Here is a 17880-nt window from a genome sequence, read left to right as displayed (position 1 = left end):
AAGTAAATAAAATGTCTCAGTGAAGGGAAACTGGGACTTCACAATAAGTAAAATTCCTCAGGCCTGTCTAAGAATTCATGTTTTAACTCATGTTACCCACCAGATAAAATATAGCACTACCTGAGTTTTGAAGATAAGAGATTCTCTTCCAGAAAATTAATGGCAAAGTTCCTGAAATTTCAAACTACTTACGCCTCATAACAACTGCAATTGTGGGGAAAAAAATAAATAAAAGAGGGCCTAATCCATCTCTGATGGTGTCAGCAGAACAAAGGCAGAACCTGTGGAATCGTAGCTGTGTGGTATGAAACTATTTAATACAGTATTTTTATAGAAAAAATAATAGCTTTAAAATTCTATTGACATTAATATACAGCTATACACCTAAGTCATCCAAACACGTGCAGAGCTGCAAAAACATTCAAATAGAATTTGTATAAAAAGCAAAAATTCTCATTAAGAAAATGGATTTAGCCATTTGTACAAAGTAATGTTTTTTCGCTTAATTTTGCTCTTTCTTTAGCTTTCATTTTGTAAGTTAAATTTAAAAATTAGTCAACACACTGAATTAAGTATGTAGATTTTCATTTAAATAAATCAGTCAACAATTTTTTTTATAAAGTATTTAACACTTCATTGTAGAAACATAGGCAAAATGACTATTATAACCAAAATGAAAAATACTGTTCAATTTAAAAAAATGTACTTAAACAAGAACCTGAAAAAGTTTATGATATGCATAACATTGTTCAAGCAAAATTGCACTAGTATTACATAAATCAAGAGTTTTATAAAGGCCCCAATATGGCAAAGTTTAGAAATAGGTAGTATGCATGCACAATAGTACAACAAAAATCTCTTATAAAACAGCAGTTATTTTTGTAATGCTTGTACAAAGGGAATAAAGAGCAACCACAAACATATTTAATCTGTTAGGTTAATATACTATGATAGCTAAAAGTCAGTCATGTCTAGCAGAGGAAGGAAGAGTCCTCCACAGTGTATGTGTGAATACGTCTTTTGTGCCTTTAAAGTTATGTATAAAATATTTTGATTCAGTTCAAACCTGAAAGTAATTGTTTTCTTTATTTCCATCAAAATTAAAAAAAAGGTGGGTCGGATTTTGCCTCTTAGCAACAACAGAAAACAGGCCAGGTCAGGGAAGTGCTGGAAACTGATACTGATGCTTTTCACTTCTGATACTTGGACTTTGATATAGAACCCAGACTAGTGAAACTTGGGCTTTGCTAAGGTTACACTAATATGCAGATTGGCTCCTTTTGCCTCCACAGTACCACAGTATACCTTAATTTAAAGAAACCGCTGTGTTTTGAATCCTTTAGTGTCACTAAAGAGGTGTGAGGGGTTTTATTCGTGATTGTCAAAACCGAATGCTGTGATCATCTGAGTGTGCTTAAGGTTTGGGGTCTGGCTGTTTCCCTACTGCTCGGTGTGAGTTGGGGAGTTATTAATCCATAAGAACTGCGTGTGATTAAGTGAATAAACATGTAAAGCATGTGTAGGCAATGCCCTCTTGTGCTCTAGGGTGGCTACTGTCCTACAGGACTGTTGGAGTTGGTATGCTTTGTCCCACAGCAAGTAAGGTTTCAGCTTCCAAGATATATCGTTACTATGTTCTATAAGGTTTTAATAAATACAAAGCTTGTTTACATGGTATATATGTTTAGTATATCATGTACAGTCACTGAATTTCTGAAACATAATCATTGTGTTCATGCAGATCATTAGATGTTTCACTTCTATAGTCTTGTTTACTTCTTGGCAACCTAAAGCTAATTTAAAAGCAAGTTATGTTTGTTGGTGAAAAGTTATCTAGCTTCATCAGGATCTGAAGAGAAGTTCTAATGGGCACAAAGAAGAGAGTAGACCATTCAATCATTCTTTCACCATTTAAAATAAACAAAATTACACACTGTACTACAGCTTCCAGACTACATAATGAAAAAGTGCAGATACCATCTTCATCGATTAAGTAGAACCAAAAAAGTTCATAGAAAATAGATTGCTCATTTTCACGCTACAAACGAATATGTTGTTTGCCATTTTAACAAATTTAAAGGTGTGTTATTTCAGCAGCATTGTTGTAAATTGTACCGTAGTGCAGTTTCTTTTTCATAAAAATACCTTACAAATGGTCAGTCAAAAGTCATCAGCAAAAGAAAAACCCAGAAAACAATCAACCAAACAAAAAACAGAGGTAATGCTGATGCCAAAACAATTATAATACTGTTGGTACATAGAAAAGTAATCCTTATATTTTATACATTTATACAGAGTATAAAAGGTAACAGCAGATTATGCCACAGTCTCCCTTATCCCAATATCTATTTTCTTTGGAAGAAGTTCTCTTCTTTCATCAACACTTGCTAAGGAGTTTCGACAGTTTTGTCCATCCACGTATAACTTTGCATATACTGGATTGGCGTAATTTGTTGGCTGCAGAGAAATTAAGCAAATATTAGACCAGTCAGACTGAATCAAAATTAGCATTTATGGAAATGGAAATGGCTTTGTTAAAGCAAGAACAAGTACACATAAAATACAACGGGACATATTTAATAGATACCTGGACGTCTGCAAACCTGATGATGAGTTAATTATTTAGTTGAAAATTAAAATTCATGATGAGACATGCTATTAAAGTAACCAATGACATGACATGCAGCATATTATGATATTAAAACCATAAAAACATTGACAAAAATTAAATTAAAAACCTTGAAAAATGTCTCTGAGGTTGACTTGTCCACCTTATTACACTGGAAGATTTCAGAATAGATATGAAGGAGTTTATAGAGAAGGTGCACTGTGAGACCATGTGACAAGTTTAACAGTAGAAAACTGCAGCCAACAGTTTCCATATATTACCTGTTCTAAGACATCAGCATCCCATCAATAGCTGACCATGTTTTCGAATTCTGTGGCCCAAATACACAACATGATTTGACCAAAAAAATTCAAGACTTTCGTCATGTAAATTAAACTTTAATAATAAACCAGCATAACTGTTAATATATCATAGTAGTTACAAATTGATAAGCCTTTTTTCAACAGTTTTGGTGGTTTGGACTGTAATGAAAAAAATCTGTTGAAATGAGTGGCACTTCAGCATTGGACAAGTCCATTTTTAATGCTGCAAAGAACTTCATTGTGTGAGAAATCCCCCGAGTCTCCACTACTTCCTTCATACTTTGTGCCTTTATTGTCTCTAGAAGAACTTTGCTATCCAATTAGAGTTCAGCTTTTATCCATGATAACAGGAAAGGGCACCTTGTGGTCAAAATCCTCCTCTTTTTACAACTAATTTATCAGCACTGCTCTGCTTGCACAGATACTGAGTGGAGCATCAAGAAGCTCTAAAAAAGGGAAATTAATTTGTTTGGTGTAATAAGAAGTGGCTAAACTTTGAATTGGCCAAACCAGAACTGGGCAGGTTTTCCTGACTTGAAAATATCCTGAGTACACCCTGGGAAACAAGGAATGAAAAATGACTTTAAGCCTTAGTTCTTCCTTTCCTTGTTGCTCAGTTCTGTTTCTGAGCCCAGGATTAGGATACTCCTCAGGCTGGATAGCTACAGCAGCTGCTCAGTTAGTGAGTTAAAAGCTGCCCATTCCATCTATTACAAATGAAAAAGTGATTGCCTTCTGGTCCAGACTTTCCTGGAAAGGAGGCAGAACAAGGTGAGGCACACCTATTTAATTAAAAAAAAAAAAAAGAAAAAAAAGAGCTACTCTCAGTTCTGTCTGTCTGTCCCTATAGATCTTTACTTTGTGGTCATGATTATTATCAGAAATTTAGTTTTATTTCAATTTACTTCATTGACAACCATTATTAAGGAGGATAACCACAATAGAACAGAGATCCTCTGCATCTATGCAGTGCCTTATTGAGTTACTAAAATTATATATAATAGAAGGGTCTGCCTCATGATACCTCTTTGAGTGGTACTGATTGCACAAGGCAGTACAATGAGGTACAGAAAGAAGCTGGAGTGACCAGAATTCAAGAGAAAAAGTTAAAGATGGGTGAATATTCTGGCTTTTATCATCCATGGTTCTGTGCTCCATCAGAAAAAAACACACCCTCTAACAATTATTAAATTTCCAAGTACAACATATTACAATCATGCAAGAACGTGAATGGCACAAAAAATGGATATATATTGAGGCACATGAAAATGAATGTCGTATTGATATCCCTTTTGTATCTTAAATCTTAATGTTTGCAAACCTCATGCTAAGTTGTAGTAAAAAAAATCCAACGTTTTAGAAGTTCTTTTATGATACAAACCCATTGAACAATTAAAATATGCTTTGCAAATATTGAAGGAAAATGTTAATTTTTATGTCCATCAAATTCCTCTAAAATAAAACCACTTGTTTCCATTATTTGGGACCATCTTTCAGTTTGATAAACTTTACTAAATGCCTGTAATTACGTACAAATTGCAAATATATCAGGATACATGGCTGTGAAGGCCATGCTAAACTTATATAACAACTTATAACACGGCAAAGCATCATATTGCTTACTGGTTTTTTATTCCTTTGCAAAGACATTTGCAGTTTTAGATCATGTTATGATGATGGGTACAGATGAAATTTTGTATGCAGAGGGGGACCCTTTATTTCAAATAGAAAATGTATTATTTCTGTCATTCTTCATTTCGTTAAAAGAAGAAAAACAAAATTAAAAACAAACAGAAAATGCCTCTACTCAAAAATGACAGACAAACTTTCTTTAGAAAGGGGCTGTGGTGGAATGGAATGGACTTGGATCATCATTTCTCACCCCTGTTGATAGTGGTCCTTTCAAGTCAGAGTTTAGGTAGATTGATGGAGCTGTGTGGGGAAGCTTGAATGCAGTGGACCCTCCCCCTATGTATCTGGCCTGTATAAACAGAAAATTTCAGTTTCTGTCCCAATAGAGCATTTTCCACGTGTACTTATCAACACTGTTAAATAAACAGTGCACCAACTAAAAACATTATTTTAGAGTGATCTACATTTATAAAAACCTCCTTCAGGCAATCCTCAGCACAAAAAACCTCTCACATTCAACACGAGAATGAAATTCAGCATTTTCCAACCATTTTCCACGAAGGTTTAGGGCCAGACCTCACAATAAGCACGGGCTCAGCCACTCTGCCTCCAGTGAGTAACTCCATTTTCAGCTTACCTCCTGCACTGAGCACACTGCCTGTGTGATGCAGTGGTGACATTCCTAGAGCTATCAGTAATCCTGTTATTGCTTTGTCAGAAATGCCAGGGAGTGATGGCTGCCCTTTGGTGTGTGTCTGATTACGGAGCTCCGGCAGAGATAGCGCGGCATTACCCCGCTCATCCCGTGTCACATCACTCAGGCACTTCAATCACTGGAGTGCTGCTGCAGGACTGACAGCATCTCTTACAAGGAAATGATAATACTTACTAGCTTTGTGCAAACATTTAATCTGTCTGCCCCGTCAGGAATCCCAGTTCCTCGCGCCTTGGCAAGTTTTCACATGTGAATAAGTTAGTCTCGTGTGCATGCATGCACTCTTTCGTGCTTCAGACAGGGGCCGGACAATAATGTGTTTCCAATTTTAAATATTTGCCACTAAGTTGTGGTTTTTCAGGTCATAGACGTCTGCCTTGACAAAAAAACCCCAATCATTTTGTAGTTAATTTCTAACTATTTTGATAAAATACAGGCAACTAGGAAAAATGACCACCAGACAGCATCAGACTACAAAACAGCTGTTAATATATACATGACATTTATTCTAATGAAATCTAACTTGGTTTTATATTCATTACCTAAATCTAAATCTAAATCTACATTTCTATTTGTTACATTTAAAGACAAAACCTTTGCAAGACATAAAACGGCTTTGCCACTAGAAAGAGAAAAGAAATTACCTTTTCTGCATTTAGAGTAAAATCTGAGGCTAAAAGACCACCTTCGCTGTGGTCATGGCCCACCTCATACATGTTATATGATGGATTGCCAATTTCTACATTGATTCCTCCATTTATCATGGGCTGTCTTCTGATAGTTTTTGTCCTGTAACGCATAAACATACCAAAAAAAAAAAAAAAAGGAAAAAAAGAAGACAGTGAACTTTCAAGTGAGCTGTTGGGTATTTTGTTTCTCTAAGATCAACAGGAAAAAAAAGCATTTCCTTCAGAGACAATAATAAAATCCTTCAATTTTCCAAGCAAAGTAGCAATCTCAGTCTATGTATAGATCTCACAGAAGCTGGAAGCAGAATTTTATTGTTTTTCCCAGTTTGGCTGTAGTGGTATGAATCCATACAGAGTGCTAACTCGCTGTCTACCACCCTGACTTCCTCCAGTTATTTCCAGATTTCCCTCACTTCCAAGGAAAACCTTGCAAAGTCATTGCCAATTCCCTGAAGGAATGAAGGCAAAGAGAACATGAGTCATGTCGTCTTGCTCGTTCATTTCACTTTTGTTTCAAACCAGTTGCCCAAAGTCAGCTGTAAACGGAGGACAAGCAAATGGTTCCATCACAAGGCATTAAAAATGTATGAACTTCTCCTTGTTCCAGTTTGCATTCCCTGCCAGTGGTGATTGGAACACTGAAGTTCAACTTGAATTTTCTTTCAAGCTTTAATAAAAGACAGAGCCTTATTTTTAACCTTGAATTAGGTATCAGTAAAGATAAGTGATTGAGTTGAATTGTTTCTGTTGCTGAATTCATTTCTTTTAGCTAAGGAGGTGATTTCAGCCTGAGCAATTGAAATAACCTCAAGAGGGTAATTTTTTTCCCAGTGCAATATGTTCTCTAGAATTACAAGGGAATAATAGGGAGGTCACAGTCAGGATGATAACAGTCGAGTCCTCTTTTGGCTGAGTAAGATGCAGTCAGTATCTGAAATCCAATATACTAAATGATCTGTATTTTTCAGAAATGTCATTGAAAAAATATTTCCTAAAATAGGCACTTAACAGTAGCACGCAAGTTGAACAGCTACACCTAGTTTAGTACTTGACTGTCTTCTCTGAAGAGATAAAATAACTCTAAAATACATTTTCAAATATAATTTTAAGAAGAAAGCCCTTTATTGAGGCTAGTTCTATTTCTCCACTGAAAATCTATTATTTAACAAGTGATTCTCAGTAACCTAAATAATTTACAGAGCAGCAACTGGTTTCAGGATGTGGCTATCACTAAACTTGGCATTTTAGGTGCAGCAGCAGATAATGACATCCATGGAGTCTGGCAGGGTCAGCACTACTAACAGTGTGGTCAGGAAATGTATTTATCTTATTGGCTTTACAAAAAAGGTTTTAAAAATTGATGCTCACTAGTTTACACTACAGTTGTCAGGGGAGAGAGATGCTGCATGTGATGCCAGATCACAGTAACTTAAAAGATTCTTTTAGCCTGGAGCACTGAAATAGTCTCATAAATGGGCAGCAGAAACAGCATATTCATCACTTAATTTTAAAGGACTTAACTAAGGGACATTATCTTGGTTTCAGGTGTGGGGTAACAAGCCCCAGGAGAAAGGAAGACAGCTGCTCAAGGCCAGCAAGCAGGACAGCTACAGACCTGAAGTAAATGGTTTGCTCTCTGGTTCCCACTCTGCCTTCCCTAGCGGGCCATGTCCTTATTAACAGGAATCTTCCCTTGCTAAATCTGCATCACCATCAACGTGATGTTCTTTGAACATGTGAAGGGTAGCAGCTCTCCCAGGTGTCTCATACAGCAGAAACACTCCTGCCTCCCCTGGCCACCAAACATGGCCTTGGAAGAAATGCCCAAAGTCAAACTCAAGCTCATTATCAGCCCCAAGGCAGCTAAATCCAAGAGAACAAAATAATCCCTGCAAGATACTAAAGGAATACTGTAATGAGGAAAAAGGTTTGGGACTCTACAGTAAACATTTTGAGAATTGTTTGCATCTTCAATACAAATTGAAGATGTAAACAATACTCAGAATTTGAGTATGTGGTTTCAATGAAATATGTTAATTCTGTTAAGTCCTCTGAATCTCTGGATAAAGTTATTAACACTTATACAGCCTTGTCAGGACTGAGCAAAATGGGTAAGAACTACAATTTTTTTTAACTACTAGATGAGGAACTTAAATATCAATAACAGATGTGGTTGTTCCAGCAAGAACCAAAATGTAACTGATTTGCTGCCTCCGGAAACAAGTCTTGGGTCATTTGTTGCATTTTTGTTTCTCACATAAAGTGATTTTTGTATATCAGAAAGATGCAAATACTTGAAAGATTTATTTTTTTACTTCATAAAAATCAATATAAAATTACTTACCTTCTTTTTCTTTTGCAAAGAAATAGTCCAATCACAAGAGTAGTGATCAAAGTCACCAGTAGAACGAGAGGAACAATGATTGCTATGCTTCCTAAAACAGAAGGAAATATCATTGAACAATCTTGGCTTCACAGCTGAAAAACAGTTAAATTAATTAAAAGAGAATAATTTCCCAGGCCAACAATGCAATTTCATGCGATGAGCTTCACTCATCAATTTGAGATTTTAATGCTGATCAATAAAAAACCCAGCTTCATTAAAGTTAATAGTGTACACACAAGTACTTTTATAAACAAATCAGGAGTTTCCTCTTTTTGGATACCAGTATAATTTGGATTAATTCCCTGCCCTCATTTGCAGCAACAGTCCATGAAAATCTGGAACTGCTGAACAATTTGGACAGGAGTGGCACAGCCAGGAACTTCAGCAGTTTAGGTCACGCAATTATTAATTAAAAATATCCAGTAGTCCTAGCTCTGGTTGAAGAATTAATTAGTATTAATAGGCACCTAATATCTTTATTTGTGGGAAAATAAAAAGCAGCCAGCAATCTTCACTTCTAGATGGTTGGTGCATTCCTGCATTTTGCTGCATTTTACTGCATTGTACTTGAGAGCCAACAATTTTGTTATGTTGATATAGGCAATCACAAAAACTACAATAATGCTTAATGCAGCAGAAAAACAGTGCACAGATCAGACAGCAATGTTAAAGGAGAGGAGGGAACAGGGAAGAACAAAATGGGCTTCACATTATTTTGGCAGATAATTTCACTGAAATGAGACTATCTGCAAAAATAAGGTCAGTAACTGTACCCTTACTGCTGAGCCTTGCTTTATGTATGTGCTCGTAAAGAAATACATGCAACAAATAATTCTATGTTATAAATACAGGACTGATAAAAACAGGAATCCACCATAAAGCCAGTGTGGGGAGGCATGTATTTTCTTTAATATCACAATCCTTAACTGGTGGAAAACAAAAATATTGCTGGTTGTTTCACTGACAACATTTATTGATTTATTAAAAAAATAGGCTGTTGGCAGTGTCTGCTCTACATTAAACACAGTCTAAATAAAGAATTGAGAACTGCTTTGAATTCTGCCTGAAGGCTTTCTGCCTGAAAGCCAAGTCAGGTTGTCAGAGACACAAAATGAAGTGCTGAATAAAAACTTGAAGCATCCTGAGTTCACTTCAGCTCATGAAGATTCAGCATATAAAGGATATTACAACAAGGCTCTTTTAGGAAAACATTTGATAAATAACTGCCTAAAGTTCTACCTAGGTACCAAAAAAAAAAAAAAAAAAAAGTTAATTTTGTCTTGGCATGGAAACAATCAGGAAAAAAGCCCTGAAAAACACCCCAGCAGGCATGAGTTACTATTTGGTGGCCACGGTGCAGCCTGGGGTCTAGGAGAAGCCCCTTCCCCAAACTGCAGCTGTTATTCCCTCACAATGAGGCAGTGACCCAAGTTCTGCCTGCTTTTTCGCCTATTCCCAGCTTGTGAGTGTTCTTTCATTTGTGTGGATGGCTGGGAAAGTTTCATCTAACCACCAAGCTGACCTGAATAGCAGGCAGCTCATTGTGCTGCTCCACTTGGGCTAAATGTGACCAGGGCAGGTACAGCAGGGCACCAGCAGCACACTCAGCACTCTGCAGGCAGCCTTGGCCACTTTTAGCTGCCAATACTGCAGCAATGCCATCCTTTTATGCTTTCAGAGGTGTTTAAAAACATTCAGCAGGAGCTATTCTTACTTTCAGGATGATTTTCACAGTAGGTAAAAGTCACCCCTCTGCAGATGGCCAATACAACAGTTATGCACTACTCAGAGCTCCATTTTTGATGCTTTCAGTAGGATTTAAATGGCCAGAGGTTTCTCACTAGTTCCCTGCACAGGGCTGAGATGGCCAAATGCTTGTCACTGGATATTCTTTTCTTAAAAAAAAAGTGCAGCTAGCCCTTGGAGCAGGGAGTGCAAGGCCTAGGAACTGTCTTGGGCAACACTAAATGGCAATCTAAAAGTCTAGAAGTATCTATATTTTGGTTTTTTTAAAGAAAAAGATACCAGTAATGAGCATTTTTCATTACATAAACTCACATTTTAAGATAGCTCAAAGCTTAGATTTCCAAAGTGAGCCAAATTTACCAAGTGACAGCAGTGATTGGAAGTACTTACTGGTGCTGATGTTGTCAGACTTGCTGCTTTTGGGAGCTGGCCTCTCACACTGTGTGCCTGACCAGTTGGCTGAACATCTGAAAGGATCCAATTATGATGGGAAAGTTAATAAATGTCAGCTGTTAACCCAGAAACCCATGAAAGAGACCACCAGCATCTTCTCAAGAGCTACATAAACCACAACAGTGCTTCCACAAAACCAACAAGAATCCTCATGGAAGGAGTCAGCAGGACCCTGCCACAGCACTGACAACACTCGGAGTATGGATTTAGTTTAAAACTACAGCTTTGTGTGTTTGATTCCTGTTATTATCACTGCAACCTTAATTCCAGAGTTCTCTTCTAATTTCTCAAATAATAAAATAATTTTAATCAAAGGTATGTTAGCATTTTGACTTTCGAAACCTTGAACTTTATAACCAGATATTTATTTGCAGAAATATATCCACATGTGTGTGTGTGTGTAAGAAGGCCTGAGAGTCAAAGAATAAAGAGTTGTCCTAAAGGGACAGGAGCATCTCCTGGCCTCAGAAAGCCCTAAACACTATTTAGATTCAGAATATGTGTTCCAGGAGCCAGGTGCCTGGATTAGACACAGCTATTCTGCTATAATTTCCTTGTGTGAACATCAATATGCAAATAGTTCTTCAGCTGGGATTCAGAACACTCTCCATGCACACAAGGGAACACAAGGAGTCCATGGAAGCAGACTCAGCAAATCCATCAAAAATGGAAACAAATACCTGAATGAAATTCAATTGCTTATTCAACCTGCTGTAAATATGATTAAGTTTACTACAGACCCTCAAACTCTCCTTGTGGAAACGGCAGGAAGTAGTCACTTTTCATCTGTCTCTGTTGCATATTGTGCAATGAATCATGTTTTTTCTAAGTCTGTTTGAATTATTTATGAATTTCAACATCAGTTATCTTTAGGGAGGTGCAATAGAGCGTTACCCTCATACAGTTCCAAGAACTACTGCTATCTGATGCCTTCCTAAGGTTTTCATAAATTGCAAAGTTTAGAGCTGGTTACGCTTAACAACTGACTTTGTTCTATAATAAAAAGTTCTGGAAAGACACCAAATATTCTAGACAAAACCAATGCCATTCTCAGAGAGGAGCCCTAGGCAGCTGTGCTGGTGATGCTTTGGGCTCTCTTCTGTCTTTGCAGATCACTGCAGAAGTCTGGCTCGTTTCTCTCCTTGCTCCTAAGCCTATTCCAGCACAACCTGACACTCAGATAAATCTCTTTACTGGGCTTCATATTAAGCTTGAACTTCTTTTGGAAAGTTAATTTAATTGTTGGTAGGATACACTATGAAAGTGCTTAAGCTCTACCGAGGGTCTTTAGAAGCATTATTGATTTTTTTAAATATATTGATTATTATTGCTAGTTGATTCATATATTGTCACACACTAGCTAAATTGCATTATAATTTAGAAGTTCTTCATGTTCATTGAAATAAGTTTGCTTACTTAAACAAATATGGCAAATACACACTTGGGTTTCCTCACGGCAAAGAACCCCCAGTTCCTAATTACACACATGCTTCACAATGATATATTTTATAACTGAACCCAACTGACTTTTCCACCTGCTTGCCATCACTTCAGCACACTGCAAGTCACAGGGAACACAACTTTAATCTTTCAAAAGATGCATCTGTTCCTTTTTCTTTCCAGATCTCTTCTTAGCAATTATGTAAGATAAAAATGCTTGCACTGACAGCTTACCTCACTAAGATACTGTTCAAGGAATTTGCTTTTTAAAAATATCAATTGTCAACATACAGCTGCAGAATAAGTGTCTCCATTCTTGTAGAGAAACACTATATATCTTTATACTTAGAATATTCTACTCAGCTCCAAGCTGTTGGCACATGACAAACATGAAACAAAGTCTTTCTATTTCTTCCTGATATTTTTCCTCATTCCTGCTCAGCGCTCAGCTCATGTAATTAAAACTTGTGATGACAGGCAATTTGCATTTAATACTACACTACTGAAGGGAAAAAATATTTTCAAGTTAGACATATCTAACTTTGCAACTAAATTCTTATATTAAATGTTTCAAATGCTTCCACGGTATATAAAATCATTATGATAAATCTGTCATGAAAACAGTTCAGAGAAGATAAGGCAGTGAGACTGGCAAAAGGATCATCATGAAGCATTCAAGTACAAGCTCATGAAAAAATTGTATAATATACAATTACATTCTGCAAAACCTCGTAGCAGACATGATATCACAACAGCTGCTGAAGAAAAAAATCCTACAGCTACATATGCAGTAAACAGAGGAAAAAATAAGGCAAACATATTAAAAGTTCTTTACCTATCTTGTCATTCTAATTGCAAAAAATCAGCAATATTGAAACACCTGAGGCATTTGATATAGGTCTCATAAAAACATTGTTAGTTGCCACTATATTTAAATTTTTTTTTCAAATTCTTGCTTTCTCCAATAAACTTTAAAGAGACTGAAGCTGGAAGGATGGCAGTCATTTCCTCCTGCACTTTGAGGTGAAATGATTGCCCTTTGATGGTCCAGCAAGATACGAAAGGCTCATCTTGGGCACACAGAGGAGGAAAAGGAATAAAGCCCAGGGGAAAGGGATGTTTTCTGCAAGGGAATTTGACAGAGAAAATCAGCCATGAGCAGGCACATGAATAAGATGGGGTCGGGACATGGACAACTGTTCATGCAGGAGCATGGGAAATGAGCAGATCTTAATGAGTTTTAATTGTATGCAGAGAGAAATTGCTCTTAATAACAGCATTTTCTGGTGTCAGGACATTTAAGTTCAGACTGCTCAGTTCCTAGCACGGGAACTGACCCCTGGTTGAGTTTGATGTGCAGTGGTTTGTCCTTTTCCAAACTCTTTGGTACCAGGAGCTGTTGTTCTGTGCCATTTTCAGCGGCTGCTTGGTCAGACAGGACATTTGCAGTACGAGCAAACAAAAAGGCATTAACGAAGCAGAACCACATCAAGCCACTTTGTTTCATTAAAGATGTTCACATCATCACAAACTCGGGAGAAAGAACAGTGGAAATGTCTGATTTGAGTCCCTCCCAGACAAATACAGATGGAAACAGATGGGGAAGCTGACAGTGAAGGACAGGCTGGAGTCAGCTGCGTGGTGTAAGGTGCTGCAGAGAACATCTCAGGTGCAAATCTCCAGTTCCCAGCAGAAGCAGAGAAAGATCAAAGAGCAGCAGTACCAGAAGGGATGCCCGTATGAAAACTGAGAGTGAATGCAATAAATAAAGGTTGCACACGTTCTGCTGCCAAGGTCATTAATAAAACTGCTACAGCTCTCTCTGTAACAATTTAGTTCCACATTTATAAAGAGATGAGTGCTTGGGAAGTGCCTCCTGAGGTGCTGAATTCCTGTGCCATGGGAATTATCTATTATGAGGAAATAGTGTTGCAAAGAGAGAAGTTTTAAAAAACTTTCAATTGAGGTTATGAAGGTGTTGCACTTGGAGTGAGGAATGTTTTGGAGATATTTACATTTCTGATCATGCTGTTGTACAGAGTCTATTCATGACAAAATGTCTCTCTTCTCCCTTTCTGTATATTTCTCACACTTACAGGTCAGTGTGATCAAACTTTCTAAACTCCGTTATTCAGGTACTTGACCATTTGACTATGAAATGACTGAGTAAATAGAAAAAAAAATAGTAAAAAAAGAGCTAATTTGGTGGCAGTGTGCAATTTTTAAAAAAGTTTGCTTCTCCTTTTTCTCCCTCTTTGTGCCACAGGCATTGTCATAAAAATATAATAGAGAAGGCATAACATGCAGTTAAAAGTGCTTTTGTAGACAACTGCTTTCCAACTCAATATACCAGCACAGATCCAAAATGACAACAACATTGAAAGATTAGTCTAGAGGTGTAACAGAAACTGTGGAACAGTCTTTACAAAACAGAAGTGGAAGGAGAACTGAAAATATTTCTTAGCTATAAATGATATTTCTTCATTATACAAAGTATTTTTTTTAACTTTTCTTTTCCCTTTGGTCATGACACAGCAATATATACTAAAACGTCCTAGTGAAAGTATCTAGTCTCACTATTTCAAGAACACAAAATTAAAATTTCACTGGAACTTGTCTTATCATTAATATTAAAACTGTAAGACAAGAGAACATCTGGATTACAGTTATTTACTGTCTACATTAAATTGCATTGAAAGAGAGAAATCAAAATTCCCTTTCCCCCAAAACTCTGTAGGATGCCAGAGGATGATAAAAGTCTTGCACTAAACCAAATATTTAAACTATTCCTTATCATAAATTTAGGAATACTTCTGCAGATATGCTTTGATCATACAGGGAGCTCATATAGAATTAAATCCACTCATTAACTCTCTAAAGTAAAGCACTTTCATAACAAAGACCAAAAATCCCAACCCAGGACTGATCAATTATTGCACATTCTGCAGCTTCCCCTCTATTGTAGGGTTTCATTATTTTCAAGTAGTAACTTTTCCATGATCATTTTATACATGAAGAAACAACATTGTAGTAGTTTTGTCTAATGAGCATCCCTCAACATCATAAAAGGAAAATAATGGAGAAGCTAAGGGATACAAAATTCATACTTGTTACCTGAAAATGAAATACAAATTACCTTGCAATCCAATACATTCAGAGCAGGACAGTTACATCATTCAAAAGCAGGCAAAAAAATAAAAAAAATTCTTTTCAGGAACACCAAAAAACCCCTGAAATTTAGTCAAAATATACATGAGAAAAAAAAAAAAAAAGAAGTGACTTTAAAAATGAATTTTAATTTGGGCATGAGATTACTATGTACAAATGATAATTCACAGCAGCATGATGTTCACTGTAAGGAACAATTTCCATGTGCAGCTCAGCCTCGCTCATCCCAAGGTAAGAAAAAGAAGAAGCTGAGAGTCATTAACCACCATGCAATTAGCAATATGTGTACAGTACAGAAGCTGTGCAAGTACTAAAAATAATAACAGAAAAATATATAAAAGCATGTCCAGGTGACTACTACTGTAGCTGAAATTACACTGAGCAAGAAAACAAAAGGAAAAGAGGTTGAAAGGGTAAAACTAAAAAAAAAAGATGAGAAAAATTCTGGGTAAGTAGGCAGATAAAAACCCAAGCATGTTTTTCCCAAGCAGTGATACACAGCAGCAAATATTATACAAGTTTTATCTGAATAATTTTAAACTCATGGACAAAGGATATCTGCATTACAGCCTAGTTAGTAAATGCTCCATGAAAAAGATACATATTCCTCTTTTCCAAGATCTTAAAATTTCCTCCTCTGACAACCACTCTTCAAACACCTGTTTTCATTTGGTTCTTGAACTACTACTACTAGTTTGTAGCACAAAGAGGATAAAAGATCTTTTATCATACAAAGTTATAACCTGCGGATTTTATTCAGTTTCAAGATATTTATAACAGAGATATTTTTAGTTGAAAAAGAAAGCTCTCAAAGGACTGGCAGAATGCTGTGACATTCCTGTTGTAATTGCAATTGGGGAGCTCATTAAATACACCCCAGGAAATCATATGGAAAGCATTTTTTGCAGGATACTTGATAAAATTTCCTGGTTTGTGCTGCCTCTCAGGGTTACCAGGGCCTTCTCTTGGTCAGGCTTTTCAATCCAGTGACTGTTCTACACCACAGAGGCTTTTTCTACTCAGCATCCAGAAAATGCCAGTCAGAGACTGCAGGCTATGGTCCTTTATTTGTCCACAACTGGACCACGGATGAACCAGCAGAGGTTTGGTTTAGTGATGAGTTTATTTATTATAAATGTAGCACTTGTACAGCTGCATGTGCACTTAAACAAAAACTGTCCATATTGGAAGATTTTTCAACAGGAATGGAATGTCAGGAGGAAGGCACAGCATCACAGGAACTTGAGCTGCAGGGGAGCTCCTCCATAAAGAGGAATGCACTCTTTTATTCCTGAATTCTGGGACCCAAACACACACATCTGCACACACAGGTGCTCAGCCCCACACTCTCCCCTCACACGGTGTCTCTCTCCAGCCTCCTGGGTATAAAGCTGGCAAGAACAATTTGGCAACACTGGACCAGGTTTCCCAGAAAAGCTGTGGCTGCCCCATCCCTGGAAATGTCCAGGCCAGGCTGGCTGGAGCTCTGAGCAGCCTGCTATAGTGGAAGGTGTCCCTGCCTGTGGCAGGGGGGTTGGAATAAGATGAGTTTTAAGGTCCTTTCCAACCAAAAGGATCCTAGGATTCTGTAAGAACAGCTCTCCTGCTTGTTTCACTCCTGCAGGAGCTACTTTTCCTAATTTATCCATGTCTGCCCTTCCAGGTTCAAACTTTTATATCAATTTTAAGTAATTCCAAAACTTGTTCTCTCCCTAGTTGTTCATGGTCCTTAACCTGTTACTTGACAAAAATTCTCCATTAAGAAATTAAGTTATTTGTTCTTTCTCCACCCTTCACTTTTCAGTTTCCTCTGTTACCAAATTCAGGCTTTCTTCCAAGCCCCTGCATGGTCTGTGCCTTCTCATTAACTCTCCAGGATGACTTGTTCTTCTTTACAGAGGAACTGATGTTTGTTCTAATATTGAAATACAGCACACACTTGAATCCCTCTGAACAGTTAGCATCCATCCAAACATCCAGCCACAGCCACAGGCAACTAATGCAATGCTGTACGTTGTCTTCTGATTTTTATATTTCTAGAATGCCTAAGGGAGTTCTGTAAGGGGATTATGATTTGATCACATTTATTTTCAGATAATAATTATAGAACACATCCATGTGAATGTACAAATACCAATAGTAATACAAAAAAAAAAAAACAAAAAGATGGTGTTCTAGCAAGATATAGTTATGAAGAAGGTAAAGAAACAAAGCTGAGAGAGAGCAATATTCTGTGCTAAAGATTCTGTAATGAAAGCCCTGCCCATTTAACAACCAGAGCCACTCTTGAGTACTTGAAAATTTCAATTCTTTCCAGTTCTCTTCACTGGTATCATACGAGGTGTAATCTCTCTCTAAACCTTGCTTCTCTTGCAGGAATGAATATACAGGTGGGTAATTAGTGAGAGGGAAACAGAGACATGAATGAAGGTATTTATTAAAAACCAGACTGATAGAACAGATGGAACGAACAGTTTGTGAAATGCACACAAAAAGCATTTCTTGATTATTTCCCATATGAATCTGATCTCCTGATCATTCTTTTTTTCAACTGATTTGTGAATTCACTGGTGCAATTCAGGCATATCTCACATGCTTCTCCTGTTATGCACATCACACACAGACCCCACCCACTAGTGAGCAGTACTAAAGAGATCCTTGAAAATGTAGTATGGGAATACTAGAATGACAGTAACTATACAGAAGATTATGCTACTTTA

At 37.1% G+C, this 17880-nt stretch overlaps 1 protein-coding gene across 1 annotated transcript in view; it reads right to left on the bottom strand.

Moving 5' to 3' along the window:
- Positions 1-286: 286 nt before the first annotated feature.
- Positions 287-17880, bottom strand: part of LRP1B (LDL receptor related protein 1B) — a 623792-nt gene continuing 606198 nt past the window's right edge. The window contains exons 88-92 of the mRNA XM_038143324.1: positions 10490-10566; positions 8312-8402; positions 5923-6067; positions 4814-4912; positions 287-2457 (exon numbers count right to left, since the gene is read on the bottom strand). Of these exons, the coding sequence (XP_037999252.1) occupies positions 2317-2457; positions 4814-4912; positions 5923-6067; positions 8312-8402; positions 10490-10566 (553 nt within the window). The 3' untranslated portion in view covers positions 287-2316. The remainder of the gene's footprint in view (positions 2458-4813; positions 4913-5922; positions 6068-8311; positions 8403-10489; positions 10567-17880) is intronic.

Source organism: Motacilla alba, chromosome 7 (assembly GCF_015832195.1).
Source record: "Motacilla alba alba isolate MOTALB_02 chromosome 7, Motacilla_alba_V1.0_pri, whole genome shotgun sequence".
Classification (NCBI taxonomy): domain Eukaryota; kingdom Metazoa; phylum Chordata; class Aves; order Passeriformes; family Motacillidae; genus Motacilla; species Motacilla alba.
The sequence above is the reverse complement of the archived record's forward strand: the minus strand, read 5'-3'. Positions and strand labels throughout refer to the sequence as shown.